The following is a 23386-nucleotide window of genomic DNA, read 5'->3' on the forward strand; positions in this document are numbered from 1 at the left end:
ACTCACAGCTCTGGAAATCTGTTTTCTGTGGCAACAACTGGACTCAGAAACCGGAGTGGATCTCCTTGGTGTCTTTTGCTGTAACACGCTGATGATGGATTTCTGGGTGAGGCCATGCCATCTTTTGGTGCCCTCCTTACATGACAAAGCCCCTGTCTCAAAGATCTGAGTAGCAGTGGTGTTAACAGAACCGCTTTTCAGGAGGAATGCCCCCCTCCCGGATAAATGACTGCTCGCAGTGAACTGACCACTCAACCAGACACTGGGCTAAGGAGCGGAGCGGGCTCCAGGGACACAGAAGGCGAAGGCTCAGGGTGGTGAGTGTGATCAAGGGCAGAAGTAACGCTGGTGGAGATGGAGGAAGAACCAGAAAGCACTAACCCTGTGCCCATGAGGAGGTTAGTGAGGTTTAAATCTAGTTTGAGGCTTGACCCTGCAAACGGGTCATCACCTTTCCCCTGTGCTCAGAGATAGTGAGTACTGGTGCAAGCTTGGTAGCTAGTAAGCAAGGGAAACGGGGTTGGGGTGAGGGTGGGGTGTCGCAGACTGAAACCTGATTTGGACTTCTCCACCTATGTGAATATGGCCTAAGGCTCACCTCTCTTAAACAAGTAGAAAGAGAAGTTTGTAGCATGGGCAACACTCCTTTCTTATAAGGAAACTATCTCACAGACATAGAGCCTGTGATTGGTGCATGCCCTGATGACGTCAAGCACTCCAGCAGTGTCAGACTCACTAGCGTTCCTGTCAGTGGCCAGGGCTATGTCACCTCTCTCTCCTTGGGAGCAAAGGGCTGGAAGCAGGTGGAGATCATGAATGACAGCCACCTCACTGGCTGGGCTTCCTCTGGTAGCCTGCAGTGGTGGGTAAGGTTGGCTTGGGAAGTACCCCTTGCATCTCAGGGACTGAGAGGCAAGCCCCTGACCTGGAGCTGAGGAAAAGGCAGTCCCCCTTCCATACAGCAGCCGAGGGAGTCCATGAAGGGTCGACAGGAACTGTGGAGCCTTGTGCAAGGTCCGTCGTGGCATGGTGCCCTTGCCATGAGATGCCTTTGGAGAAGGCCCCTTTTGCCGTGCTATGGCCTCTAAATCCAGAGCAGTCTCAGCACACGGTGTGTGCTTGGCGAGAACCAGAGTATTCTGGGAAGATCTCTGGCCCAGCAGCCCAAAGATCTGGATGTAATTGCCGCCCGCCGATGTTTGCAGGAAAGCCCCAACTTTCCCCAGGACCTAAGTGTCTTACTTTCTAAAGGACTTGAAATCTTGGGGCTGCAGGGTGGTGGGTTCCTGAAGAAGACCACAGTAAGTGGTAAGACATGGAGGTGCCCTGCGTTGGAGCTTATGATCCAGCCAGACTGGTGGGTGGGGACAATTTCCTGGTCCTCCTACAGGAACAACAGGCTTCTTCCCTGGAGGACCTGGCATGGGCAATCACAGTGCTGGGCGCCTGCCCTTTCGGAAGGTTCTGTGAGGAGGAGGAGGAAAAGGAGGAGGAGGGTTCCGAGCAGATGCTTCCACATCTCTGCCGTCAGCTTGGTGGTGTCTAATCCTCCTCCCCAGCTGCTGGTGGTCATGGCATCTCTGCCAAATACTCCAAAGGGGGTGGGGCACAGATCTAGTCTCACAGGTCTCTCAGATCACTATCTGGGAAGTGGGGAGGGGTTAGAAGAGGAGGCCCTGGAAACCCAGACTAACAGTGGTGGGGCAGTTGGCAGAGTATGAAATGACTCGGCCTTAGAGAGCGCTTGATGAGGAAATGGTGATAAACAGAATCTTTGCTGCAAGTATGGAGAGGACTATGTATAAAGCTGCCAGAGCAGCCTGACACTTAGTAAATGCTTAATAAGGATCATTGATAAATGCTTAATAAAGATAACCATCAGTGCAGGTTTAGACTACTACTGAGGCAGAAGATGGAAGACAGAGAAGAGAGCAAGAGGCACTTCCACCAGGCCCTTTGTCCACTTCCTCTTCCTTGGAGGTTCTCAGAGAATCACCGGAATTCAAGTCTAGGGAGAAAAAAAGAAAAGACAAGCTTGAGGCATGTGTTTCTATTTAGATATAAAAGGAGAAAATTCTCCCTCAAGAACCCCACACCTCCCCGGGGGGACTGCTGACAGTACTGGAGGTCCAGATGTGAGGTTCGGACTTGGGGCACACTGCCTGACCAGACAGACCAGCCTGGCGCTCAGGGTCAGAAGCAGGATCTGCCATTAGGATCCCTTGCTGACGCTGACGCTGCTGGGTGTTTGTGCTCCCAATCCGCCGCCATCCGCAGCGAGGACCACACAGATGGTGTCTGCCTGCTGCCGTTCAAGGCTTCTGTGTCAGAGAGCAGCCATGCAGGGGAGACTGCAGAAGAACAGCCAGGCTTTCTTCTGGTGCTGGGTGCTTGCAAAATAGCAAATCCTCATGAGCTTTCTATGAAACGACCTCTTCTCATCTCCACTTGACAGACGAGTAGACTGAGGCACAGGTGACCTAACTTTGCTAAAGGGCCACAAACTAGTAACCATTTCATTTTACTGCCTTTTGACAGTTTTGACTAAAGAGACACGGGGAACACTGTTGCAGGGGATTCTGGAGTTGCACCTTACTGTGTACAGGACTCAACTGATCAGCTGTTTGGAGGATTCCTTCAGCAAACTTTTCTGGCGCCCTCCCCATATTCATCCTAGGCACTGGGCATTGGAGACCTCTCCCTCAGACAAAACTTGCTGTGCCCTGAGATAGTTCTGGGCTATGAAAGCAGAGTTACAGTTCTGTGAATGGTTTCAGAACACAGGGAAAGGAAAATGAAGCGATTCGGGGCTCTGGGGAAGTCTTCAGGGCTGTCAAGGGACTATGACAGGAGGTCAGGACTTGAACAAGAACTCTGGAATACCCTGGCTTGGTGTGGGACATTTCTCCCCCACACTTCAAGGGATCTGCAAGGGGCCTAGGAGAGCCTTTGCTGGGGTTTGGTTGGGTGTTTAAGAGGGAGACATCACCACCCGAGTGCGGTGGGGTAGGCTCCCTTCTGGGGACAGTTTTGAGACACTCACTCACTCATCCATCTCCAGGCACCCGCATGTTTATGGCTAAGGGGAAGGGCAACTCCGAGCAAGTCTTGGAAGACAAAGACAGTCTGAAGGACAGGCGCTTTTATGTAACCGACCTCTGCGCCAAGGGTCTCAGGAGACTGGCGTTCCAAGCCCGAGCCCGGCGTTATTATCGTACAAATACCAGCGGACAGCAAAGAGACCTAAGTTAGGCAAGTCCGCGGAGCTTTTGAGAACGAGGCAGCGGGTCGCATCGCCTGTTCCCAGAGCCGCGCCCGGTGAACCCGGGGTCCCCAGGTTCTGCCCTTGTTCCCTGCTCCCCAGGACGGGTAACCTTGGGCACGCCACTTGACCTGTGAGCCTCAGTTTCCCAGCCGGTGCACCTACAAGGCAATGCTGGGCAGCTTAGAGACGCTTCCCGGGGAGCCAGGGATGGAGACCGGGGGCCTAGGGTCCGGACGCGCCCCCACGATGTCCCCGCCGCGGGCCCGCGCCGTCCCGGTGCCCCCACGAGGCGGCGCGCGGCGGGCGGTCGGCGCAGCGCGCAGGCGCGGCGGGCGGGGCGGGGGAGGGCGCGGGGCACTGCGCGGCGGCTCAGAGCGCGCGGGGCGGCGCGCGGGGCGGGTCGCGGCAGAGCTAGGCGTCCGCGCGGCTGGCGGGCGAGCCTGAGCAGCGCTCTTCGGTTTCCCGGCCCGCTCGCTCCTTTCGCTCATCCCGCCGCCGTGCAGCTCGCGGCCCGCAGCGCGGTGATCTGGGGCTCCACGGGGCCGGGCTGAGCGGCCGCCGCCCGCCCCGAGCCGCCGCCGCCGCCCGGCCGCCCGCCCGGCTTGGCCGCCGAGGCGCCTGGCGGGGTCCGCGCCGCCGGGGGCGGGCGGCTCGGGCTGCGGGGCGGCTGGCGCGCGCGCGCCGCGGGGCGGAGAAGCGGGCCCGGCGGCCGGCGAGCATGGAGGAGAAGTACCTGCCGGAGCTGATGGCGGAGAAGGACTCTCTGGACCCCTCCTTCACGCACGCCCTGCGCCTGGTGAACCGAGGTGAGCGCGCCGGCCGTTAACGGCACCCGCGCAGCTGGCGCCCGGGAGGAGGGAGGAGGCCGGGCATCTATCTGCACGGGACTGGAAGCGCATCCGTGGGGACCCCGGTGGACCCAGGGGAAACTTCTGGGCGAAACACAGCGAGCGTGCAGGGGCCTGTGTCTGGGCCGATGCTGGACGAGCCCACTGGAGAGGGAGAGTGGGGCGCCCCGGGACCCGGGGTGTTCGGGCTGTCCAAGGAGCTGGAAGAAAGCGCTGCAGGGAAATGGATGGGCTTGAGCGGATTGGCTGCGCAGGAGGTGAAGGGAACAGGTGCTTGGGTTGTTAGTGAAGTTTGGGGACCTTGGGAAGAGGTGTAGGGTCAGATCCTCCAAGCAAGATAGAGGAGGACCACCCCAGCGGCCCCGAGGGAGGAGCCCAGCCCCTCTCCCACGATCTTCCGTGTGTGCCCAGGCAGCCACGGGCTGGGCAGTTTGCCGTTCCTGGGGGCGGGCACTCATGCCAGCCTGGCAGTCAGGCGGCCCTTGGAGGACTCAGTTTGGGAGAGGAGGCCCGCCAGAGAGCCCGTTCTTGCTCGCCCTTTCTCTCTTTGAGACAAGCTGGGCGGGTGACCCTCATTGGTGGCAGGCTTAGGGTTGAGCATATTGCCAAAGGAGCCACCCGCCTGTGCCATTTTTCACACTCCTCCAACCAGCGCGGGTGGGAAAGGAGCCGGAAAGTGCCAAGGACAGAGACACTGGGGTTTATGGAGGCACGCCTACCCAGAACAGTATTCTTCAGGCTCACTTCTGCTTTGGCTTCCTGGATCATCTATTAGGATGGAAGGTAAATGAAGCCAGCCTTGCCCGGATCAGTCTGCTGCACCCGGGTCCAGCATATGTGTTTCAGAGGAAGATGGGCTGGGGACCTATGGCCTTCTTCTTTTTCTTTCTTTTTCCTTTTCTTTCTTTCTTTTTTTCAGGGACATGACCGAGACGTTATCTGATCAGATCTGTAACCATTTTATGAATCACTCTGTGCAGCGGTTCCTGGCTAGGGGTATGCTTCTCTCAGTGCTGGCCCTGACTCTTTTTATTGTTGAGAGAGAAAGATGAGGCAGACATATTCTATTTGTGTGTAGATACCTATGTTTTAGAACCGCGACCTCTGCTACTTGTCTGTTGTAGACAGTTGTCAGGAGTAGGCTGTTGTCGCCTGCTGGGGGTGGTGGAGAGACTTCCCGTCTCCACGAATTTAAGCTTCTTTGAATTGTTGAACAGAAATACGTTGGCAAGCCTCTCCCATTAATGGCATGCTTATTTTGATTTCTTTACTATAGCAGGCTTGAGAAAGAGTAATGGGCATTCGCTCCTAAATTAGAGAAAAAGAATTTAAGTTTGACCGCCTGGTCCTTCTGAACAGTTTTGTAGTTAGATTCCTGTAGTTCGATTTTTTTTTACTCCTCACTCTTCGTGATTTACATAGATCTTTTACTGCTTGCTGGGCTGTGATCTCTGTAAGAAATTTCTTTGTACATTGTGTGAGATCAGTGGATTAGAAATGGTCTGGACTGTGAAACCAAGCACAATTTTCTTAGTGAAGAGACAGAAATCAAACCAGGCTTGTACTCAATTAGGGAGACGAGTTTTAAAGGATAATGAGTTATTTTTAAAGTCGGGATTGTGTTCCGTGGCACGTTGTCATAGCCTTGTGTTGTTAAGATGTTCACAATTCTGTCGGTTCCTGCGTCTACTGGTGTTAATAATGGCTCCATTTCCTGAACCAGATACCGGAGAGGTGTTGTTATTTAGGGCTTGTTTGGTGTTGAACTTGGTTGCCTTGGTTTTCATCCGGAATGTAATTCTTGTTAGAAGTACATTTCTCACCTGTGAAGGAAGCCCTGGTGCTAGAATGCTGCTGTTACTGTGAGTTTTTACATGACTTGAGACAGAGGCTGATATCCAGAACGTAGTGGTCTGTCATTTAAAATATTAATTATGGGCTGTTATGTAACTCCAGCGTTACAAGTGCCGTTTTAAAAACATTGGGTCTGAAGTCAGCATTCGGGTGATCGTTGGCAAAGTTTCATTTGAAATCTGATAGCCACCCTCTTATTGCTTATAGGAAGGCATTGTTATTCTTATTTTGCTGTGTTTTTTTTTTTTTTTTTTTTTTTCCTATAAGGAAGGTCTCTTTTCAGAAGTTATGCTGAAATCTCCAACAGTAGGGAATGGTTGGCACTGTGAACCTTTACTGCCCTGTGTAAGAGACTCGGTAGCTAATGTCTCCAAAGCTCACAGTATTTACAGAGTTTCCACGGCACTTTGAGGCACTTGCTATCTAGTTCTGTCCTCACACTTGCAGCCCTGTAGGCAAGACAATCAGTGCTTTTCCGGGAAGGCTGCTGGGACCCCTGCTGCATATTAGCCTGTAGGTCCTGAGAGTTAATTTGAATCCATATCCTCTGTCTTGAAAGCCATTCTTCTTTCTACATGCAACTTCCCCAAAAGATAGAATGGACTCTTCTTGCACATTAATTTAAAACACTATTGAAATCAATACAGTGACTATGGTTGTCCCTGGATAGGTTAATGTAAGAGAGGGTAGTCATGTGTGTGCTTTAGGAAGATTGATGTTGCTTTAAAAGATAGTGGTCTCTTCCTGTACTTCTTTGAAGAAGCAGACCTCCGCTGTAGACTTGAGGATTGGATGCTGAGGCCAAGGCACCTGCAAATTAAAGCTCTCCTGTGACCAGTATTTTAATTTAGTAATCAGCACTGTACGATAATGAGACTGAGACTGTTTGTACATGAGACGTAGTCATTTCACAATGCAGTATTCATAAACATTGATCAGTGTCCTGGCTGAGTTATTATTATTGTTACAGTCTTTAAGTAAGGATTTGGGTGGATAGGCAGTCAGGTGCAGTCTCTTCTAGTATAGGTAGGCTTCTGCCTTTTTTTCCAGGCCAATGTTTTATGATGGACATTACTTACTGAGTTGATTTTTAACTTCCAAAGGTAGCTGCTTCTCTCTCTGCCCCAAATGTAAAATTTTATTCCCCAAGAAAAGTAAGGCTAATGCTTAATTGATATTAACGACACAAGAAATCAGGTTTGATATGAAAGAAATCAGGTTTTGGGGTTCTCTCACTGCTCCCTACTTGTTCCTACAGACATGCCTGTGGGGTAAAGTGATACGCTTCTTGCTAGGGAGTTGGAGATGAGAGTAGTGTTGCATGCCTTGCATTATATTTGCCAGTAGGAGATATACCCACGTACTGAAACCCTCTCTAGAATGCCTCGTGTTCTGACTTAATCTAGCACTTTGGGATGGCTCTCTGTCTAAGTCTGTCCAAGGCACAGCCTCATGTTTTTAATGATCTGGTTATGTATGGATCGGTCGCTGTTCCTGGCCAAGTTAAATTTAGTTGTTGGTGACAGGAGGGAGTGGAGTAGAGGACACCAGAGTGACGTAGCCTGTCTGTCCACAATGATAAGGCCTGTGTTGATATTTCAAAATAAATGGTTTTTATGGTACCTCAATTTTTCAAGTAAGAGGGTTCTTTGCATTCCTTAGGCTGTATGTGGAGCTCTCTATGTGCAGAAAGAGGGCCATTAGCCCATATTTCTTTGCGATGCACGAAGTTCAGTGGTGTAGCATCCCTTTTGGGGAATCCCCCCCCCTTTTTTTTTGCTTGAATGTGCTCAGACCTGTACAGTGAGGGCTCAAGAGTGAGCTTTGCAGAGTGCTTGGTAAGTGGTGCCTGTGTTCTGGGAGTGCGATTCCCAGCTTCATCCAGAGGAGGCTGCCATTATTTCGGTTTTGATTGTTTCTCCTCTGCTTGCGTGTGTTTTGGTTTGTCTTTGTAGGAGATGGAGGTGGTGCTTCCGTTGGAGGTCAGCCACTCCCGAGTTGTATGCAGTGCCTTTAGAGAGATAACAGTGTTCCAGCACATGGACCTTGGGGACCCAGCCTGGGTGCCAGGCTTCTTGTGCTGGGTACTGGAGAGGAGGTGAAGAACTATGCTCCACTGTGTTATAAACTAAATGTCTTCTTTCCTCGGGAACTTAGTCATTCGGCTGTCTTTCTGGAATACAGAGTGACCAGAGGGTCCAAATGAACTAGGACAGTGTTTCTGAGGCCCTCCGGCCCGAGTGATGCTTGTGTTCTTTCTACTGCCAACACCCCAGGGATAGAGAGGTCTTTGGGCCAGGCTTTCAGTTGTAGAACTTGCCCCGCATGGCGTACTTTCAGGATGTCAGAGAGATGGCAAAACTTGGTGGTTGGTTTTGCCATGCTGTTCTGTACAGACCCTCGGGGGGTCTGGAAAGTGCAGTTCCTGTAAGACTGTTGGCTAATGACAGGCGGAGACTAGGAAGGCCAGGCTCCGGGATGTGCAGTTGCCTCTTTTTCTGCCTGACCACACTGGGTTGAGAGATACATGATATGGTGTCTATTTTTATTCTCCCCCCTTCGGATTTCTGCTTTAGTTCTACTTTCCTCTCTCCACCAAAGGGGAGGGCTCCATTGCTTTTTTCTTGTCTCCAGTCCCAGTTCTTACCTCTGCCCAGGTGTGATGCTGCTGTTCAGATCTCATCACTCTGCTGGGAGAGTGAGAGCCTGCTTGGAGGCAGACCTGGTCTGTCACCCGGCCTTGTGGCTTCAGGAGGTAGCATCAAGTGTCATGATTGGGCCTTGCAAACTGAACTCCAGCCTTCATGGCTGGGCAGTAAGGACCATAAAGGTAATGAAGAATGCGAATGTGCGCTTGGCCTTTCAGAGCCACAGAGAGCTGTGCTCCTAACCTCTGTGGAGTGCCAGGCCTGGGGGTGGGGATGAGGACTCTAATGTGCACATCACTGAGGAAGGCAGGAAGGCAGGAAGGCTCTAAGTGAAATGTGTTAAAGCAGGCAGAAGAACATGCCAGGATCCTAAATGTGGCAGAACAGTAGGGGTCTTTCTCCAGGAGCTAATGAGAAGATGTCGTCAGATCGGCTTAGAATCAGATGTTTATTTACTTTTTTTCTTTCTTGAGGAACTTGATAAACCAGTGCACTCTGGTGCAGGCAGCCTTCCTCCTGAAATCCACAATGAGATGATTGTTTTTCTTTTTAAAATAGAGACAAAGTAGAATTCTGGAAGCCCTTGGAACTTGTCTTATAAGCCTTCTTACCTGAAGGAGTTAATCTGCAATTGTAGTGCCAGCCAAAAACTTACCTACCTATCTTTTTTCCTTTTTTTTTTTTTTTTTGACAGTGACTCACTATGTAGCCCTAGCTGGCCTAGAACTCACAATGTAGACCAGGCTAGCCTCGAGCTCACAGAGATCCACCTGTCTGCCTCACCTCCTGAGTGCTAGGATTAAAGGCGTGCACCACTGCAGCCCTGCTTAGCCAGAAACTGGAAGTCAGAGGAACAACTGAAGGTCTGTGAATGCCAGACGCCAACTTCAGCCTGGGTATCCAAAGACCTGTTTGCCATTTGTCATCTGTCTGGCTGAAAAGAGAGAGAATGGCATGCATTTTTACCAAAACAGTAAGCAGGGTGATCTTAGCTCTGGAAGAGTGATTATAATTGGTTAAATACAAGCTACCACATAGAGGGCCTCTTTGGTGCCAGGTGCATCCTGTGCATTATCTCTGAGCCACACCAGATCTTGCAAGGAAGGTAATTGTATCCCTGCCTTGCTCCCTTGGTTTTTTTTTTTTTTTTTTCCCTAATGAGGCATCTGTAGCTCCAAAACAGAAAGCAGTGGAGGTGGAGCTTGTAGTCAAGCTGGAACTTCAGATCCTCATGTTTTGAGGGGATACTTTAAGAAAGGATATAAAAGGCTGTTAGTGTTGGTTTTAGAGAAAAGTTTGATTATGGTAGAAGCCCATTAGGAATTTCCGTTGGCGGTGATGAATTTTTTAAAACAGGTATCTGAAAATGTGCTTAAACAGAAAGGCAGTTTGTGCCCCGAGCTCTCAGGAGCACTATTGAGTCTTTGGTGGGTGTTCAAGGTGGGGAACCAGACTTAACGTATGCATCTTGGAAGTCAGAGAGAAAGCCGGACAACGTGGCACAGAAAGTGTGCAAGGGAAAATCTTCGCTCAGGGCCTGCCGTGTTGAAGACGTCCTATAGAGCTACAGAGCTCTTTGTGTTTAATACTCGGTCTGCCAGGACCGGTTCAGAGTGTCTTCGATTTTTACTTAGTTTGTGGTATAGTGAGGAAGTTTCCATCCTTTAAAACCAGGCTCCAAAAGAAAGGAGGAAATAAAGAATGTTGCGTTAACACACAAGATTATATTTCCACAAATAATAGTTTGGGCTTTCTGGAAGGGTGCTTAAACATATGTGCCTTGTAATTGTTAATGGTTGCAGCTGCCATTCATCAGGGGCCTTTTCTTGTTTGCATGCTTTATGTATATTATTTCATTTGATTCTTCTAATATTCTTAAAAGAATACATCATTTTACAGGGGAGAAAACTAAGCTCAGGAAGGTCAGCTAATTAATTACCCAGTGCATGCGCCTCGGAGCACCAGGTAGAGTGTGGAAGTGGGCCTTATGACTGGTGTTGCTGGTTCAGCTCCTTAAATTACCTGCGAAGCTTTGCACAGTGCTCTGCCGAGCAGAACAGATTCCCTGTGTACAGAGAGGCAGACTGGGACGGCTGCCAGTGTAGAGACTGGTGGCGGCTGCTACTTTGGGACTGGCCATACCTAACAGGGACCAAACTGTGCAGAAAGAATTCTGTGATTGTGGAAGGTGACACCCTTCAGGTTTGTCCAGTTGTATAATTTGTCAGGCCCTCAGTGTGCCATCAGCAAATGTAGGATGCCATGCTCTGTTGGCATGATTGATGTTTTACACATATGTAATGCAGAACACATAGTAGGTTTTACATTATTATTCCCTGCTGTTTTTGTAGACTGTCCTGAGACAGATGTGTGAGGTCAGTACCGGGGTCACTTTCCAGACACACAGTGACTAGTGACACCTTAAAACACAGGTCCTAGCTCCATTGTGTATGGTAGTCTTAGTATGATACTAGTATGATTTTAGTTTTCCAGCCTTGGAAGTGCGGGAAGAGGAATCCCTGGCTTAGGAAGCCTCTTCTTTCACCCCACCAGAATCAGCAGCTAGGGTTGATTTCATCATGCTAGCTGAGGCACAGCACCTGAAGCCTAAATTTAACAAATGAAGTTCCATAAACATTTTTTTTTTTTATGACTGCGCAGCTTAAAGCGTGTCTGGCCCCGCAGCCTCCACAACACAAGAGAGCTAGCTCTGAGTTGGAGGCTGGAAATTTCCATGGTTTTCACCAATCAGCTTTTGCTGCTATTTTAAGGATTTTAAAGGTGTTCTGGCACATTATTGGTGCTCTTCTTTGGCACGGTAAAGGGCATGGATGTGCGACAGCCACCTCTTTGATCTCTCCTTTCAGCATAAATCCAACACTTGGGATCGCTATTGGTTTGAGGTCCCATTGAGAGATTAGAACGGAGCAGGGAGGGGTAGTTTTCATTCTCATTTTCCTGGTGTTATTCTCCTGATCATGATATACAGTTGTGCTCTGCTTTTCATCCACTAGATGGCGCTCCACATAGCTGCTGATGGGCTTCTATCTATACTAGCTTAACTCCTGAACTGAAATTAGTGTTGATGGACAAGCTTGCGTTTCTTTGGGTTTTCATGCATTTCTCTTACTTTTTTCAAATATAGGGCAGTTTCTGGCCAGCATTTCGGAACACAGTGGCATGTCTTTGTCTAGTTGCCAGTGTTTCTGAGTTCCTAAGGGGTGCTGTGCTCGGTTGCTAGTTTGCTTTTCCACACATTTCTTTCAGTCTGGGTACTACTGAAAGTTAGTGAAGTTAGTTTTGTCTCATTCTACAGATAAAGAACAATTCTAGTTCTCACAGTTAGTTTGTATCGAGGTATGTGTATCAAAGTCTTAGATGTGCAAGCAAAGGACAGTAAAATAACATCTGTCATCTGGTGTGGGGTTTTCTGCCTCTTGTTGCCTTGAGTGGTGAGTTAGAGGGTCTGTCATTTCCAGGCACAGAGCCTTGGGAGGGTTTTAAAAAAACCAAACACAGCTCTCTTTTAAAGTTATTTCTAGCAGGACTGAACACTGGATCACCGCATCTAGAGGCTATAAGGATTCCAAAAATTGTTTTTCAATGATGCAGGTAATGTGTGTTGAAGTATTTTGAACTACTAAATTGAACTGTGAATATTTAATACAGCTAAATTGAACCAGCACAGTTCTGTCTCTGAGCTGACGTTCCCAGCTTTGTAAATGGCAGTGATGTTTAGCGAATTTGTTGTCACTGACATGAAGTGACAGTGATATTTAACGTGAGGTCTTCACCTGGTCTTCTTTGGTCCCCACAAGCTACCTTTTCTGTCTTGGTTTCAGACCCCAGCTCTTGCTTGTTGGCCAGGGCAGAGTGGACTGCCTGGTTTCTGTGGGGGAGGGACTGGGTTTTCTTAGTGCCTCATGTGTGTGTCTCTTGCTTTCAGTCCAGTTATGATCAGAGAGCACAGACAGTAGCTGACCGCTTAGAAAAATCTCCACCCTTAGCTCCTGCGCCACGTGCAAGCCACAGTTGGCTGAAATGGTGCTGGAGTCGGACTCAGACCATTTTGCAGCCCAGGAGAGTTAAGTTTTGTGTCAGCCAAACTTGGGCTCATGTCTTAGCTCTGCCTTTCTTGTGTTGTGGCCGTGGCTGCATTGACTCTTCTCAGCCTCAGTTTCCTGACTGCAAAATGGTGATTGAACAGGTACATGTGCTCTGAAGTGCTCTGTGTGGTGTTTCCGTGAGGTGCTGTGAGGAGCCGAGGTGTATAGTGAGCATAGAGCAAATGGCTGCTGCTGTCATCGTCTCCTTCATTATTGATTTTAATATATGTGTCCCTCTTTTTAAAGGTTTATTTATTTAGTGTGTGTGTTTGGGGGGGGGGCATGTGTGTGGTGTCCATAGGAGGGCATCAGATCTCTTGAAGCTGGGTTTGAGAGCTGCATTGTGTGTATTGGGAACAGAACTGGGGGCCTCCGCAAGAGCAGTAAGAGCACTTAACCATAGTCATCTCTCCAGCCTCCTCTCTCCTTTATACTGTGTCTCATCAGGTGTGCAGGGCCCAGGCAGGGAGGTAAACACGCTAATAGACTTTGCAGAGCGGATTATGTGCTGTGTTAGAACTCATAGGGACATGAAGCTTACTCTTTCTCTGGACCAAGTTTTTTCTTTCTTTCCCTCATACAATACAATCTGACTGGTTTCCCCTCCCTCTCCTCGCCCCACCCCCCATATCCACTCCTCTTCTGGCACTCTTGTTAAAGAGCTATGAACTGGATGCTGAGTACCGTTAGGTCACTGACGTGGTGCTGGCGCACAGTGTCGTTTCTGTTTCCCCACATCTTCATTTTCCTACCTTCAATGATGTCTTGTAGTTATTTATCTGTCTTTTCTTCTTCCAGTATTCAAGATACTTCTTGTTCTTGGCATTAAAGCTTTATTTGGAAATAACTTTAAGCTTACATGTAAAGGGTAGCACTAAGGTCCCTTTATCCCATCTCCATGGATCCACCAGTTAACATTTGCTGTAGCTTCCTTCTCCCGCCCTCTGTATAGGTTCATGACCCCCTGATGGCAAGGTACACATGTCACATGGCTGTGCCCTCTGAGTAGTAAACACCTCTGCCTACTTCCCCACAAGAAGGGCCTTCTTTTTGAGTGTTGATGACGCTCAGCCGTGATGCTGGCCTATCACCCAATCCTAGACCTGTTTTGGCCCCTTGATCCAGTTGAGGGGTCCAGATCCAGAGCACACAGTGCAGCCAGCTGCCAGATTCCCAGTGTGTTAGCGTCAACAGCCCTCTGCCATCCCCTGCCTCTGAGGACACGCCAGTGCTCGCGGGAAGCGTCTCTAAGTTTGGGCTGTCCGATTCTTTTGCACTGTTGTGGAGGTGACATGTTGTGTGTGTGTGAGGGCGCACGGTGCTGGAATCCTCACTGCCCTTTTGATCAGGTTGGTGACCGGTTGAAGTTATGCTGGCATCATCTTCCTGACAAGTAAACCGTCTCCTTTTGTAACTACTTAGACCGTTTCCGGGGTTATACTTTAAGGCTAAGTGTCTCGTGTTTGTCAAACTGTCCCTCACAGACTAGCCCCCAATATTTCTTACCTGAAACATGGCTGTGGATGTGGTATTTATAAAATGGCAGTTTTCTAACTCCTCCGCTACGGTTACATTTATCAGTTGGCATTCTATGGAAAGGGGACATTTCCTCTCTTTGGCCATCTCTCTGTCCCTATCCCTTTTCCCCGCCCCTCTGTTCAGTTTATCTCGTTTATCTTGTATGCTCATGGATTATTTTAATCAATGAGTTATGACCCTTTACTGGATAAGCATGCTCATATTGTCCCACATGTGGTTCTTGGGAGCTCTTTGCCTTGTACCCTTGGCCTGTTTGATGGGACTGTCACACGGGAGTATAGCTGGCCTGCTGTATATCCATGGGTCTCATATCCATGTTTTTAACCAGGGATGTATTAGAAGTATTTGAAAAAAATAGAATCTTCATTAAACATGCACTTTTTTTTGTTATATAAATCATACGTGATTACAGATTACATAGTATTAAGCACTAACACGTATTCTGGTGATCATCTAGTGAACAGAGAAGACACAGATAGCTCAGTGTAAGTAGGCATCACCCTGTTTTATACACAGAGCTTGAGCATCTGTGCGTTCGGGTATTTGGGGCAGTCCAGGAACCAGTCACTGAAGGGTGCTGGAGAGGAAACAGCATCTTGTTCCAGAGCTCATTTGCTGGTGCCTTTCTCTGAAATTAGTGCTGTCTTAGACAGTGCCCTGGTTTCTCTCATCGAGGAATGCTCTTTCAAACCCGGGTCTGGGCTGCCACAGTGTCCTTGCTTCCGGGCCCCTTGCTCCGAGGTCTGGGAAGCAGATTTGTGTCTGTTAGGGTGTCTCCATTGTCTTCTTGTGAAACTCAGGCCTTTTCTGGAAAAACCCAAGACGAGATATTTTTGATGTATGCCTTCTATTAAGCTCCTGTTCGTGTATCAGGAAAGCATGTAAATGAGTGAGTATGTGTGCACTCTGATAAGGCTTTGTGAAAATAGGCAGTGTGCAAGGCTGTCGTGGGGTGAGTCAGCCTACCCCAGACTACTCTCATGTTGCAGACTGAGGACCAGATCTGGTGAGTTTTGTTTTCCCCATCACCCACAGAGAGGGCACAATAGAAGTTGTTGTCTGAATTAAATGATAACTGAGCTACATCTACTGCAGACCACTCATTCCCCTTATGTAGGTCTTTCCAACATCCTGCAGCTTGCCAATATACCTGGAAGATGAGAGTCTTTTTAAGCGTTTTATGCATGTTATTCAGTGTTTCATTATTATATTGGGAAAATAATTTTGTAAACTTATGCGGGTGCATTTTCTTGGCACGGTCAGACAGATGCCTTCTGTGTGGGAGGTAGGGAGGGTGTATGTGTGTGCCCACACACATACATGTAGAGGCCAGAGGCCTAAATCAGGTGTCCTTCCCAGTGGCACTCTACCTTATTTTTTCAGACAGGATCTTTCACTGAAGCTGGAGTTTGCTGATTCAGCTGCACTGTCTGGCCAGCAAGTCGTATGGTTCCTTTTGTCTCTTAATCCAGGCTGGGCTTCCAGGCGTGTTGCTGCGGCTGGCCTTTCGCATGGGTGCTGGGGATCCGAACTCAGGTCCTCATGCTTGCTTGGCACATACGAATGGAGCCGTCTCCCCACGCTGGCACTTTCTTTGTAAAGCCCTGTCTAAAGGCAGAACCACCCTGCGGGTCATGGTCCCTGGCCCTCCTGTGGCCTCACATTACTCTTTCAGGCTCAGCAGAAAGGCACCAGTCAATTGAGTGAAAAAAAAATCTCAAGATTACATTTTTCTTCTCATTATGGGATAGACTTGTTTCGCAAAATTGTCTTGATGTAATGTATTGCTTTACTGGATTTATAAAGGGACTTCTTGAGAGCAGTGATAGGAGGGTTTTCTCAGGAATGATCCTATTCCCTGAGGAAAGTCTGTCGTTAGGACAGATCACCTGTGGTGGAATCACACTGTCTGTACTGGAGTAGTGGTTGACAGTGACGCAGAGCCCAGGTGGCTCCCGAACACAGCAGTCAGTACCTTGACGAGGAGAGGTGATCACACCCACCTAAGACATCTCTGATGGCCTGGAACAAACTAGGCTTTTCCTAATTGTCTCCTTTTTATATTATCATCATCATTATTATTCCTAGAAGTCTTCCATTCATCAGCAGGCCTTCGTGTTTGTTGGGAGCCACAGGAAGTGTCCTCAGCCTTGTCCTAGATGGGTTGACAGTTCTGCCCACGGATACTTTATGACTGAGTGAACTTAGCATACTTCTGATTGCCACAGGGCAGCTGACCTTGGAGACCTTGTTACATCTCTAGAGGTTCTGGTTCTGTTAATAATTGTTTACTCTTTGGTTCTCACATGAATATCGTGAAGATGCTATTCCTTGGTGCCCCTGCATCTCAGTCTCCTTACACACCCCGGCAGAAGACTATCTGCTTTTTGACATAATGCCCATCGTTTAGTAAAATGCTCATTAGACCAAATAGAGAGTCAGAATTCTCAGTGTTCAGTTTATTTCATAATTTTTAAAGGCAGAGTCTTGTCTGTGTAGCATAAATTGGTGTGAATTCACTATGTATCCCAGACTGATCTTGAATTCATGATCTTGCTGCCTCATTCTGCCAGTCCTGGAGTTACAGGTATGCGTCACCAGGTCCAAAGTATTGCTTTGTATTTTCCTGGCCTTCAGTGACTTAGAAGAATAAGGAGAGAATTAAGAGGTGTAATTTACCAGTTGCTTGATTGTGTTCTGGATGATTCTGTCATATCACAGTTTCCTTTTCTCCATCCTTGGACAGTTCAGCGCTGCGTTAGCTTTGGTGATGTGTACCACAGACTTTAGTGTTCTCATTCCTAAATGGTCCTGGGAGAATCTGCGTGAAGTGCTAACATATTGTCAGGTCCTTAAACCTCAGCCATCCTCCTTTCCCCAAGTCTAGTGAACTAGCAGCACAAATGTTACTGTTTTTCCCTTTAGGGAGTCCAGCATAGAATAAATACTAGGCCCAGAGTTTATGCTCCTTGGATACTTCTTTGAGATACTTAGAGGAGGGCAGAAGAATTCTTCTCTTACCTGTTTTGGTACCATGTAGTTTGCTTGCCGTAAAGAATTTGTAGCGATTTATGTAGAGTTAAACAAAAAAAAAAAAAGCATGATTTTGCACTGAGGAAATCATAGCCTTCTCCGGGCACCTCTAGCAGGCTGCCAGGGCGTGTGTTTCTCCGAGTCTCCTCAGGCCAGGGGTGGGTTCCATCCTTACGCAGTGGGAGCATGGCTAGGCTGGGCGAAGTGCTGGAGCACAGAGCTGGTTAATATGTTATCCCTGCTTAAAGAGTTTCCAGCACAGTGGGGAGGCGGCCAAATTAAAAGACATTTATATTGTAGGGTGGTAAGTGCTGTAATAAAGACAGCCTGGATCCTGTGGCCCTGCTTAGGAGCAAGTAGTGCTTTATTCTAGTCAGGGGAGGGAAGAGCGGCTTCAGAGTGACCCTGATGGAGAGCACAAACATCCTTGACTCTTGGGAGAGGAATGCTTTTCCTTAGTGTCAAAACATGGCCTCTCTGAAGACTGCGTGCTCCTTGTCTACTGTGTAATAAATAAGTCATGTCCTCTTCTGTCTGTGTGTCTAGCAGGTTTCCCCCTTCCCTTCTCTTCCAGTACTTTGCACTGATCCCACTGTGTCAGTCATAACGGAGTTTTGGAAGTTACTCTCTCAGGTGGACCTAAGCACCTTAGAGGCGGGGAATGTGCCTCACTGTCCTGTGCCAGCCCCTCAGAGCTTAGCCTGGAGAGGGTGGGCACAGCATGGCTGGTTGGTCCCCGCGTTTTCATGTATGATTCCTTCTTTGAAGTTGCTTTGGTGAGCGAAGGCAGTAGATTGTTTTTCTGTTGAGTTTCCAGCAACTAGCTTTGAGGAGATCTGTCATTTCTCAGACATCTATGTCAGGCTTGTGCATTCTGAGGTTTGTGGATGAACCATGACAGGAGAGGGCTAGCCAGAAGCTCAGGCCTCTCTTGTCGCCTTTCCCTATCTTCCTAAAGAGTGTCTAAGTGACACAGTGCACTGCTTTTTAAATGGGATCTTAAGCGTTGCTGCCGCTGATGCCGATCCTGCACACACTTGAACTCCAGCTGCTAGAGTGGATGGAGCAGAGCACCATGGTACAGGGCCAGGAAGTGTGGTGGAGCATGGCCTCATCCCCTAGAAAACTCAGCAGCCCCTGGTAGCTTTTCTTTAGCTCTGACTTTGTGTTGACTCACACCTTGCCAGTGGACTTTACATTTAATGGTAGGCACCATGCAATTTCTCTGGGGATGCTTTTGATGTATGTGGCTACATCAAATGTGAATGTTTAGACCTAGATCTTCAGATCCTTGAGTGGGACTCCTCCTGCCTGCCCAGGGCCTGCTTGCCTCCCTGATACTATATGTAGAGTGCAGAGGCCACACACCTCTGCCATAGGAACAGCAATAGATCAATGCTTAGGGCTTAGGGCGCAGTGGAGAGCAGCCCCAGACACCTTCCTTTCTGCTGCCTTCCTCATGGGTGCACCCTGGTTCTGGTTTGCTTTCTTGAGAGAGGCAGTGGCCCAATCCACAGTGAGTAGTATGCTGGAGCTCTCTTGCTGGAATAAGAAGTCACACGATAAAAGCTGGTCAAAAAGAGAATTTGAGGAGGGAAGATGTTTTGGTGGACAGTGTTTATTTGCTTATTAACTATGTACTTTTTATTTTGCCCTCTGGCTCAGACAAATTGGTGTGTCAGAAGAGTTGGATAGCATGCTTGGTTAAGACCTTTGGTTGAGGGACCCTCGCTATCCTCTACAGACTCAGGTAAAATGTGTACTTCTTTTGCCTAGGTGAATTGTTGCTTCCTAGTGAAGTAGTGAAATATGAGGAAACTGGTTATGACAGACTCATAACTCATTTAATGCACTTTAAATAAAAGTGAATTTCTATTTGAATGATCTATAAGAGGGTCTTTTCTAGACTTTTTTTGATCTGTCTGAAAATGAAGTAATAGACCTTTTCAGTTAAGTTGACTTGGCTTTCTTACATGAAGTGAAGATGATAGTCTCAACTGATAGTACATAGATATACCTAGAGGAGTAGTGTGGCCTTTTCTGTTTTTAAGAAGTTAAACTATTCACAAAAGATTTCAAACCACACATTGCCTTGAAACCCGCCTTTGTTAGTTTTGGGTTGCTGCACTAAAATACTTGAAGCCAGTTAGTTCCCTTATAAAGAGGCTTCTATGGTTCATGACTCCAGTGGCTGGAGAGTCCCGACAGCATGGTGTCTGTGGTTAGTTTGCTGCATCGACGTCCTAGGCAAGTGGAAGGGAATCCCACTGCAGAGAGAAGGAGCCAAAACTAGGCAGCTTGTGTCCTGGCAGCTCACTCTTAAAGAACTGGTCTAGACCCAAGCCACTTTAGTGAGATGGCATCAATTCATACATGGGGTGGCTCTCCTCTGATCTGTTTACCTTCAGGGAGTTGATCACTAAAGACCAAGCTTCCACAGCACCGAGTTTCACCAAATCCGAGCCATGGCGAAACCTAATCCAGTGTGCTTGAAGGTGGCCCAGTGCTCAGGGGAGGCGTGCAGAATCTCTGGCTTAGTGTCTGAAAATTGCAACTTCGCTTGAGTTGGCTCCTCCTCAAACCCCGGGTATTTCTGTGTTTTGTGATCTGTCTTGGTGTCGTGACTTAACACTGTTGCTGCAGCTACTGAGTGCCTGTGTGATTTATCATCCTCTGAGTTCTTTATGGACAAGGCATGGAATCGTCACAGTTAAGATCACTACAGTGATGTCCTTAAGAGATTTCATGAGAGGTATGACTGTGTAGAAGAAGCAAAATTACTTTCTTTTTTGTTTTCAGTTTTCAGATTCAGATCTATGAGATCCACTTGAATCTGAAAATCTGGTAGTGTGTTCCTTTTCTGTGGCTCTTGTAACAATTATTACTAATCCAGTGGCGTTGTTAACTCCCAGCCCTGCGCTCAGATCCCTGTAGATGCTTTTGAGTGTTCTGGAGGCTCTGTAGAGAATCTGGCTTTTCTGACCTCTGGAAACTAGCCACGGAGTGGGCTTGTAGCTCCTTCCTTTGTCTGCAAAAGCAGCACCAGGAGGCCATCGTCTCTGTTCTGGCCTTTGCCTTTGTAAGGCCTTTGTGGTTGTCCTGGGCTCACCTGGGTAATAGTGCCACTTAAAGGCCAGCTTAGTCCCATCTACAGCCGTTCTCCACACTACTTAATGATTATGGGCTCTGGAGGTAAGGATGCAGATGTCTTTGGAGGAAGCCAATTTTCTGCCTACCATAGAGCGTTGGGGTGTGCCGCAGGAAATGAATGTTTACAGGTGCCTAGAGTATCTACAGCCAGGCTTGAGAGATTTTCATGTACTCTGATTATCTCAAATTGTGCATCAGGATCTTAGAGACATCAAATGAGTTGTTGCTGCTACAGGATGACTACTAAAGATGGGCTTTAAAGCTTGAGTTCCTGCTCAGCATCAGGCTGTGTTGGGAGACTGACAGACAGTATTTCCCAAGTCCCCAGAACCATCTTCAGAGATGAATGGCATCAATTCCATCCTACCAGTGGGAAAACAGGCTCTCACAGAGCTGTGACTGGCCTAAAGTCACATGGCTGTCTTAAAACTGAATACTACAAGTGGAAGGAAGGCTGTTCCCAATTCATCGTTCAAATTACAGAGGGGTGAGAGGTAAGGGTGTGGTGGAGTTGGTTTCTCTTTTGCATTTCACCGAGGCCTGATTTGTCTAATACTCAAGAGTATCTGCCAAGGTGTTTGCCCAAGATTTGGAATGGCATGTCAGAATGACCAGGTGGCTAATTGACTGACTTGGTGACCTCTCCCCCTTTTCCCCCTCCCTCCCCCCCTTTCTCCCATGCTGCTTTTTATCCTCTGTATACTGTGCCTACCTCATTAAGTGTTATTTTGGGGCTGCTTTTTAACGGCCACTTTTGGTTTCTCCTAAAATAGTTTCTTCTAATCCTGATACTCTGCAGTCTGTGAAGTGGACACCATTGTCTTTAACCTCAATGAAAAATCTCCTCTGTGAATTGGCAGATTGGAGGCCGAGCATCAGAAAGGCAGGCAGAAGAGCATTCTTAAGGTTACCAAGCACAGTGATGGGATAAGACTTCAATTTGTGCCCATTTGTGTTCAAAGCTCCGTGGCTCCCCACGTGGCTGGGCGACTAAGATAGAAAAACAGAGCAAGAAGAAAAAGAGGTAAATGCCAATTAAAGATGACAGCTGCAGAAGTGGCAGTGGTGGTGCCCACTTGCCAGGTGAATTGCACCAGCCCTTGGTAAAAGCAGAAGTTCAGAGCATATTGTCATCAGTCTGTAGTGCTGTGTGAGGACCTGTGAAGGAAATGATCTGCTGTCTAGTTCCATGTGATTAGCTCTGGGCTAGTCCACGATCAGAACTAAAACATCATAATGCTAGTGGTGGCTCCCGCCTACCCTCTATACACGCCCAGGGTCTAATTTCCAGATCATTATTTTATGTAATCTTTGCAACAGCCTCCTGCAGAGGAGTGCCAGTGCTCCCATTGTAGAGCTAATGCCACTGAGCCTGTGAGACATTAGGCTTTAGCATAAGTGAAAACCAGACTGTTTCTGGAATCGAAGACTGCTCATTTTGCTGTTCTATGCATCTATTTCAGCATATTCAACATTATCGAGTGAAACAATTCCATAAAACTCAGGGAATTATAGAGAGAAACTCAGAGTGCACGTCATCGTAATTATACAGAGAAAACATCAAAGGAACACAAGCATGTGCGTTTTAGAGAAGGTGAACCGTGCTTGGCCCGTACCATCCTGGATCTGCTCCAAGAGCTGGCAGCAGCTAGAACTCAGTTCTGCACTTTACATACTTTGTGGCGCCTTGTTCTTGTGCTTAGTCATGTTAGGGCTTTTTCCTCCTTCCATAGAGCTGTTAGACATCCAGGCTCCTTCCTCTGTCTCTGCCCCCTTAACCATTAAAAGAAGGTAAACCCTGATCTGTTTTCTCTCTGGAAGTGCTGTGTGTGCTAATTAAACACTCTGCACCTGGCCAGTGCTTGGAGCTTGCTAATTACGTTTATGAACTCTTGCTCCACATTAAACACACAGCACAATGGTCAGGGCTGTCTGGAAATACCTTCTTAAACCAATAATTATTGTAGTCGCATTGTTGTGCAGCCCCAGACCTGGAGCCCAGTGGATGGCAGCGAAATACTTTCAACTGCGACTAGTGCCTGTGTTGTGGTTTGCAGTTCCCATGGTGGTGTGTAATTGCCATTACATTGTGGTAGAGTCGGCTGTTGCCATGACGGCTGAGGTGGGAAGAATGAGGCGTTTTCTTTGCTTTGGAATCTTGGATGCTGATTAGCCGTTGGAACTGGATGCTCTAAAGCATATGAAGGAGAGCCCTGCTGGATCCCATGGTTCTTTCCTGGAATGAATGCTCCCTGGCAGGAAGGCATCCTGCTTCTGGCCTCTTTCTGCCACTGTCCACTTTCCTTCTGCCCCTCAGCTAAGCTTCCTTCAGAGGCCTTTGAGACCTGCCAGGGCTTGAAGTTTGACTGCAGTCAGGACCAGCTCATTCCCTCCTGACCCAGGGACTGTTTCTGGGTTCAGAACACTTTCAGATGTAGCTTAGAGCGTAAATGGAGAATTCCAGTTTGCTTTGATGTCACTTGGGACTATCCAGTCATTTTGGAAGATGTTACCGTGTAATGATTAGAAATAGGCCTTAAGCTTAGTCTGTCTCATTGCCCTGCTTCTTAGCTGTGTGTCCTGGGGGCAAGTAACTGTCTCGTCCTACATTTCCTCATTTGATTCAAAATATGGCTGTAGTCAAAGAAGCCACCTTACAGGACTCAGGGTGAAGGATAAATATGCTACCAGGTGCAAAATATTATTGCCTGACAGGTAGCAGTGTTCAATAAATGTTACGTATTGCTGTTATTACTTTACTGATGTCGATTTGTTTATGTTGACTGCTAGGACCTTAACTGTGACTAGGCAATAGTACCTGGCCTTAGAAAAAGTGATCTGCTTGAACATACATAAGAGAACTACACAGTGTGGCCAGAAACACCTCTCCTCCTCAGTTACCCTCTTTACTCTGTTCAGAGAGTGCTTTCTAGCCATCTGACA

The 23386-nt window shown here is 48.0% G+C and overlaps 1 protein-coding gene across 9 annotated transcripts in view; it reads left to right on the forward strand.

Annotated features, from left to right (window-relative positions):
- The first annotated feature begins 3880 nt into the window (after positions 1 to 3880).
- Positions 3881 to 23386, forward strand: part of Khdrbs3 (KH RNA binding domain containing, signal transduction associated 3) — a 172200-nt gene continuing 152694 nt past the window's right edge. Inside the window, exon 1 of one of the 9 annotated variants that reach the window (XM_042264735.2) lies at positions 3881 to 4071. In XM_042264735.2, the coding sequence (XP_042120669.1) occupies positions 3984 to 4071 (88 nt within the window). In that variant the 5' untranslated portion in view covers positions 3881 to 3983. The other 8 variants (XR_013046421.1, XM_042264736.2, XM_076556016.1 and 5 more) reach the window with 8 other exon arrangements.

The sequence above is a fragment of the Peromyscus maniculatus genome, chromosome 20, assembly GCF_049852395.1.
Source record: "Peromyscus maniculatus bairdii isolate BWxNUB_F1_BW_parent chromosome 20, HU_Pman_BW_mat_3.1, whole genome shotgun sequence".
NCBI classification, from domain to species: domain Eukaryota; kingdom Metazoa; phylum Chordata; class Mammalia; order Rodentia; family Cricetidae; genus Peromyscus; species Peromyscus maniculatus.